Raw genomic sequence first — 7,737 nt, 5'->3', positions numbered from 1 at the left:
TCATTCTCACACATCACAGCCTCTACCTCTCTCTCTAACCTCCCCTCCCCTTCTCTCTCTCTCTCCCCTCCCTCCTTCCCACTACTCTCTCTCTCTCTCTCTCTCTCTCTCTCTCTCTCTCCCTCTCTCTCTCTCTCTCCCTCTTATGAATGTCACCTCTACCGATGGTGGCTGCTGGAATTCACACACACACATCCTCTCACAACCGCTCGCTGACTTTGGATGGGAGGAGGAGGAGGAGGAGGGAGGGGAGGGGGGTGCTCGGTGAGGGCTGTGGGGAAAGAGCATGCTGCCATCGGAGGCAGAAGAAGAATCTCGCTCTGTCTGTCACTCCGCTGCACTGCTCCTGGCTTCCTTCTTATTACAGGACCGTCAGTGTCCCGCCTGCTGTGCTACCTCTGGATCTAAGTCTGCTGGATTACCACTTGGGATCTCAGCTCATTATTCCCTGCTCCCAGATTTAAATGGGAGGCAAAGTTGGACCTCCATGGACTACACAGATGGTGACAGCCAGCTTGTTTCCTCTTGCATCTTTAATAGCTTACTAGCATTCACAATGATTTCACTTTACTTCAGTGAAAGTGTTTTTATATGTAAATTAGTCTAGGCTCATTGTCACTGATATTGTCTAGTTAATAGAGGTTAGTTATTTTATAGTTTGAACTTGGTTACCAAAGCACATTTTAATCTGTGGGCAAGATGAGTGGGGAAGAAGGCTAGACATGTAGGGAATTTGTCTGCCTGTATTTTTTTTTTTTTTTTAAAGTTGGACAATCTAGTCTTTTTCGGTCCTTTTTAAACCTGAAAATGTGACTATCACACTCTTCCGTGTACTGTTAGTGTTGTGATTTTTTTTTTTCTTTGGTCAGAGTGGAGGTTCCACATTGGACTGCAGGTGAACTCGTATCTCTTCTGCTGTTCCCTCTCCCAGGGAGCCCTCAAACTAAACTTCTTTTTTGTAAACCCACTTAGACCCCCGATTCCCCCCGTGGGGGCTACTTTGAAACCTCCGTCCTAACCTCTGGTGTTTGAGGACAAGGAAAACCAAGCCAAAAAAAAAGGGGTTATTGAGAAGGAAGACACCCCCCTCCCAAAGGTGAGAGGGGGGGAAGATGGCAGCTCTCGCCAGCTCTCTCATTAGACAGAAACGGGCGGTCAAGGACGACCAAGCCAACCGACCGGTAGCCAACAAGCGCAAGCCCTGTCCTAAGAGCAACAAGTCCCTGTGCCAGAAACAGATCCTAGTCTTGATCTCTAAAGTACGGCTATGTGGGGGTCGAAAAGGTCGCAACGACAAAAGACCGGGTGAGTCACTGTTATCATCTTTATATCTCCCTGCTTCTTCTTCCCTTTTCTCCTGCTGTGGACCAATATCTTTTTCACCAGAAAATAAAGCTTTGTATATGTATATATATATATATATATATATATATATATATATATATATATATATATATATATATATATTCAAAAATTCAAATATCACTAATTATATTTATATTTAATATTTCAGTATTAATTTGAATTAAATGCATAGTCAATATCTCTTTGCTTAAATTATTTTAAAAATGAGTCAGGAAAAGGTTCATTCATCTCTTCAACAAATTAATCTCAGTATAATCAAATACAATCTCAGTGTAAATTGAAGTATGTATGTTTATATGTATGTATGTATGTATGTATTTATGTACTTATGTAGTACAGGTACTTATTTCATTCCGAGACAGGATTTCTCAGCATGGTAGGCAGCTCAGTGTGCATGAATAACCAAACTGCCTAACATACAAACTCTGTTGTGCAATGTTGTACTACTGTAGCAACATGAAAATTTCTTGCTGGACTAATGGCATCCATTTGCTTGCCAACCGCATAAAGAGTGCAAGCAAAGCAAAGTTAGAAAGTGAAGTGTTTCATTGCTTGGTCTGGCAGAATATTGTGTTGCTAAAAAAGTGGCTGTTAATAATGATGTAATCTGTGCCAAATGGAAGGAAGCTATGATATATGTGGCTGGTATAGCTCATCACAAATCATGGCTTACCACTGGGTAATGACAGAGCAGCCATGTCTTGCTGCTTGACCTATTTAATAAAAGTCCCATAAGTTAAAGGTGGCTACTGCACTCAGGTTTATGCCAGGATAAAAGCAAACTTGCAATGTAAATGCAAAACTCTATTATGTTTCTATGACTTACCATGACCTATAAGGAGCATTTGCATTACATAAAAATAATTCAGTTATGTTTGATGCTTGCAGCAAATCCCATAGTCTCATTGTTATTTGTCTAGTGGCAGTTATGAGCTGCTCTACATACAGATATACTGGAATTTGAGTCCTGATGTGTATACCAAGTATCGTGTTTCAAACCCACCTTGACTTGAGAGGCATTCTGTGGCCATGTCTGTAAGTTCATAAAGCACTACTGACATTTTTTTTTTTTTTCTGATAGGACCTAACTTAATTAAATGCATAAGAGCAGCCGTAATTGTTTCCCACCAAGGCCATTTTACAGACCTTTTGTGTACAGCACATCTGGTCAGTGAAGCTATGCACAAGTTTGTTACAGATTCTTAAAAACCTGAAGGGAAAATAATTTTAAGAAAAATTTCAAACTCACTGAATGTCATCACAGTAGTCTGCTGGTCTAACAGTACAGGTCAGCTGCATGTGTGTAACTTTTAACCTTTCCAATTTGATGCTAAATTATAACATGCTCTTCAGATCCAGGGCCTGAAGTTAATGCTTGTTAACTGGCCAAATGTGGGTAGAAATTGGCTGTGGCCTGTAGGTTTGTCAGTTCTGGCAGACAGGCAGAGGCTTTCAGATGGAGTTTCTGTATGAAAGCAGAACTTCACTTCTGAGGCTTTGATTGGTGGGTTCTGTGACGTGGCACATCACTGATCTACGGTCTTATCAATGTACTGTACAGCTTGTCAACAGTGAGCTGTCATTGTGTCAAACTGAATGAGGGAGCCAGCTAGATAGATAAATTATAACTAACATTTGGAAAAGGAAAATAAATAGAATGTGTCTCTACGTTGCTGGTGCAGGATGACTGCTGGAAGCTGAAACAGAGGAGGAAGAAAAAGGAGATGTGACTGCTTAGTATCACGGCAGGTCATGAAATAGTCACAAAATTTAATCTATAGATATATGAACATGGATATGAATTTTCCACTTTTTTGTGTACATGGTCACATTTTTCTGTGCACATGGACACAAATTTTTCATTTTCATCTATATGGACTTGTTTTTCACATACATGGATGTAAATTTTACATCACTTTCATGACAGTAACATTATTTAGCACACATCATGGTTAAGGTTAGGAAAATGTCATTGTTAAGGTTAGGAAGAGGTTCATCATCATGGTTAAGTTTAGGAAAAGGTCATGGTTAAGGTTAAGGTTAAGGTTAGAAAACCTACATGTTCCTCCTATGCATTTTATATTCACTTTGTTAAGCGCATACTTTTAGGCAAAGAAATTAGGCAAAGGCCATGGTTAAGGTTTGGAAAATGTTGTCATGGTTACGGTTAGGAAAAGGTCATAGTTGATGTTTAGAAAAGGTTTGTTGTCATCGTTATGGTTTGGAAAAGGTTTGTTGTCATGTTAGGATTAGAAAAAAATTGTCATCATGGTTGAGGTTCGGAAAGGGTCATGGTTAAGATTAGGGAACATTAATGTTAGCTATACCCAATTTCCTCCATTGGGATCAATAAAGTATTTCTGATTCTGATTCTGATCAATATTCATTTCACAGTCTTGCTGTGTGTCACAAACAAAATGACAATAAGTTAAATTTCATGACTATTCCATCAACGGCTATGATACCAGCCCGAGCATTATTTTGTTGCTGGGATAAGCACTCTCAATTTGGAGGCTATTAAAGATCACAGCGCTGCCAAGATCCACCTCCAGATTATGGCAACACACACGCACGCACACACACACACACACACGCACACACACACACACACACACACACACACACACACACACACACACACACACACACACACACACACGCACACACACACACACAAACACACACACTGTCTCTCTCTCCTGTCCTTCCCAAACCTATTCATTTCCAATCTTTCCTCCAATGCGTTGTACATTCATTTTGTTAACCACATGCTTATAAGCAAAGAAATTATACTCTGATAAAAAAAAAAGTCATACGCTATCAACATTATCATTCCTAATAAAGATAATCAAAGGCATGCTGTGACATTCTTTTCAATCTCTTGATTTAGTGAAAAGAAAAATACATAAGAAAAATGTTTTTGCCATGAAAATCCATACATGATTAGTCATTCTGAAATCCACAAGCTGCATCGGCAAGTGAGCTCAAAAAGTTAATATCAAGTCCTTTTCAGATCAGTTGGGCTGTTCAACAGAGGTATTGCATAAGACAAGGAAAATGTGTCAAATCACAATATTGCCATGGTAACAACATTCCAGTTAATTTCAAGTGCTTAACCTATTAAGTTTTCATTATTAATTCATTAATTTTCTGGGGAGTTTTGATTTGATTTGGTCTGATGAAATGGCAATGGCAGTAGTCAATAGGCTAATGTTAGGAGCAGACAAGACCATGGCTGTTATTATGTGTTTATGTGTGTGTGTGTGTGTGTGTGTGTGTGTGTGTGTGTGTGTGTGTGTGTGTATCTATAAAAAAATAAATATATAATTTTGGCAAAACTGTAAATATTACGGTTGGAGAAAGAACAATATCTTTGTCATTTTTATTTGATTTGCTTTATTCTCCCAACCCCTTTTGGTCAGAGTCACATGACGTTTAGGCTATGGAATAATTGAATTCATAGCAAAGAAATGTTTTTACTTTTTTTTAAGCACAATTAGTTAGTCTTATATTAAATTATGAATATAACAGAAATGTGACTCAACAAACATTAACAGCATAAAGAAGCATCACTTTTACTGCTGATTGGGGAAAATTTTAGTGTTTTTTTTTTTTTCCCTCGAGGACTGCATCTGAGCAGACTGAACATGAGGATGATGATCAATGAGCAAAGCCTTGCGCTTGATGAGAGGAGTTTAATTTCATTCTGCACCACTCACAGAGGTCTACTATGTTTCAAATGCCATTGTCATCCGAAAACTTTGAAGTCAGCCCTGTGGCCAAAAGATTGATGCAGATATGTACTGTGGAAATTAATGGTGTGCAGGAAGCTTCAAATTTCCAAACCTGATCACCTGAATAAACTTTTTAAGTTTTTATAGCTCATTAGTGCAGAGTTTCTGGAGCTCCATGTGTGTGTGTGTGTGTGTGTGTGTGTGTGTGTATTTCCTCTGGGGACTTGTTTCACGCACCTGGACAGAAAGACGTGCAGACTTGACTGAAAGCGAGACATACAGATACACAGGGGCCTCTGGGATGTGTTCACATTGCAAACCACATTCAAACTTCAATAGATTGCTGCAAATCTGTACCAATCAATTTTTGGACATTTTCATTCTTTTCATCCATTATGGGCAACTTAATGTGAGGGCAGGACACCAATATTTGGTATCGTAAGATTTACAAGACCAAGGATATTCCAAGTCTGTTTAACCGTCACATATACAAACTACTCAAGTTAATATTTTAATAAACAAAGCAATTATGTTGCTGCTGGCCTAAATGTAGTACTGCCATTGTAAAAGCAGGGGAATAGCACCCTACATCAGTGGTCAAGAAAGTGGGTATTTATTTTAGGGTTGTAGTCACTCCATTTCCATGGTACAGAAGCATCCTTCCCTGTCCTGCTAATGCAACATTTGATAACAAAATGCCCAGACTTTCAAGCTTAAGGAATGTTCACAATGCATATTTTAGCTTTAATACTTGGAAATCAGTATTTCAACTCACTTGTGGTATATGTGCACTCTGTCGCTTATAGACAATCCCTGTGTTTTGAATCAGCAGCTGTAAGTTGTTTACATAATCATACCAGATGGTCCTCTGGTGTTGCTGTGTCAAGAGGTTGATTGTTGACATGAAAGAAAACGCTTGCATTAGAAAAGTGTTTTTTTTTTTTTTTTATAACATCATGACCACATTATTAACAGAGCTGTGAAAAAATCAATCCAGCTGAGTATTGTAATATTATTTTTTTCCAATACTGTATCGATTCTTTGGCCGGTTGTATCGACATGTAGCATTTGTGCATTTAATTTTCAAATGCTGTTTCAACATCTACATTTATGTGCACTGAAGATGAGTGGATTGTGTTGATTCTTTAAAAAAAAAAAATAGATTGGTAATTTTGAATTAAATTGTCAGCCAAGACTCAATTCATGTAAAATGTATATTTAACTAGTTTACTTATAGGTGTTGTGCAGTAGGCTGCATTTGAAATTGTGTTTATATATTTTCAGCCAGTTCTACAGAGCACTGCATTGTGTCGTGATACATATTGCATTGTGAGGTCCTTGCTAACACCCAGCCCCTTTTATATCTCATTCACTGTTTGAGCCCATATGTCACATGCAGCTGGTTTATGTTTGTGGTGATGATTCATAATGCACATGTATTGAGGATCACTTGGGTTGCATGGATCAGTGATGGGCACAGTGCGCACTCATGTGCATGCTCGTCCTACGTGTCTATGTGGAGAGAGGAAGAAACTTCACGTGGTGGTTGTGTGTCTGTGTGTTTGTGCAGCATGCTTTACTAAATTGTGTTGTCTAAACAACATGAGGCATGGAAAATGTGGTCAAATGCTACACCCGTTCACTGTGCATTGCTAAGGAGAGGTTATTTTAAGAGTTAGGGTCAGGGCTAATGCTACTGTCAGTCGTGATTACAGTTACAGCTGAGGTCAGAAGTAAGAGAATGGTGTGTGGTGAATACGCCAGATACCACTCGTTTACTCCTCAAGCAGATCTCACTGATCAGAATGTTCTTGGCCTGCCAGGGCATAGGGCTGAACAATATGTTGCCAAAAACATATTGCCATTATTTTTACAGATACTGCAATTACGCTAACAGTTGCGATTTTAGTGGAGGAAATCATTTTTGTATCATAAACAACTAAAATCAAGATTAAGTGATTTCATTGAGGTCTGCATGAAAACATCATGTTTTGTTTACATCTGGAGAGTATGATTTGTCAGGCAGGACATGTCTGTAGCTCTACAATACTTAATTTATAAGATTATACGGTCTCATGAAACCTTTATCAAAAAATTATGTTATTATATGATTTTGAATTATTGTGCAGCCCTGCCAGGGCATGTGGCTGCCCATCACTGCTCTATCTCATTGCACTAGTTGTGTTACATTCAAAATCAATATGTATTAGGAATGGCATTTATGTTTATATTTAATATACCATTTCACTACTTTACCACATTTTTCCTGTTGTATTTGTGTATTCATTGCAAATAATGTGAATGCATACACAACAATGAGGAAAAGGAGGCCACAAGAAATGCCTATGTTTGTAAAAGCTGTATTAGCATTAAATTTAAATAACAATGTGAATTCATCGCTCATCAAGTTTTAAAATCCAGTATGTGCACATGCACTGGGCATGCATCTCATACAGTTTGGAGAAAGCCCATGATGAAATGTAGTGCTGTAGTGATGATCCCCATTCATTTGAACGAGAGCTTAGAAGAAATTTGGAGAGTGATGTTGGAAGGTGAGTGGGCAGAATGTGCATGCTGTGGGGAGCATGTCTTTTATGGTATGATAAGGTCATCTTACTTTAAACTGGCTACCACTAAT

General features: G+C 38.5%; 1 protein-coding gene across 3 annotated transcripts in view; it reads left to right on the top strand.

The window, feature by feature from the left end:
- Positions 1-374: 374 nt before the first annotated feature.
- Positions 375-7,737, top strand: part of fgf11b (fibroblast growth factor 11b) — a 40,875-nt gene continuing 33,512 nt past the window's right edge. For 2 of the 3 annotated variants that reach the window (XM_030069136.1, XM_030069133.1), the window contains exon 1: positions 375-1,305. In XM_030069136.1, coding sequence (XP_029924996.1) covers positions 1,113-1,305 — 193 coding nt within the window. In that variant the 5' untranslated portion in view covers positions 375-1,112. The remainder of the gene's footprint in view (positions 1,306-7,737) is intronic. The other variant, XM_030069135.1, reaches the window with a different exon arrangement.

The sequence above is a fragment of the Myripristis murdjan genome, chromosome 14 (assembly GCF_902150065.1).
Source record: "Myripristis murdjan chromosome 14, fMyrMur1.1, whole genome shotgun sequence".
NCBI classification, from domain to species: domain Eukaryota; kingdom Metazoa; phylum Chordata; class Actinopteri; order Holocentriformes; family Holocentridae; genus Myripristis; species Myripristis murdjan.
Note: the sequence above shows the minus strand (reverse complement) of the source record. Positions and strands in the feature narration are given on the sequence as shown.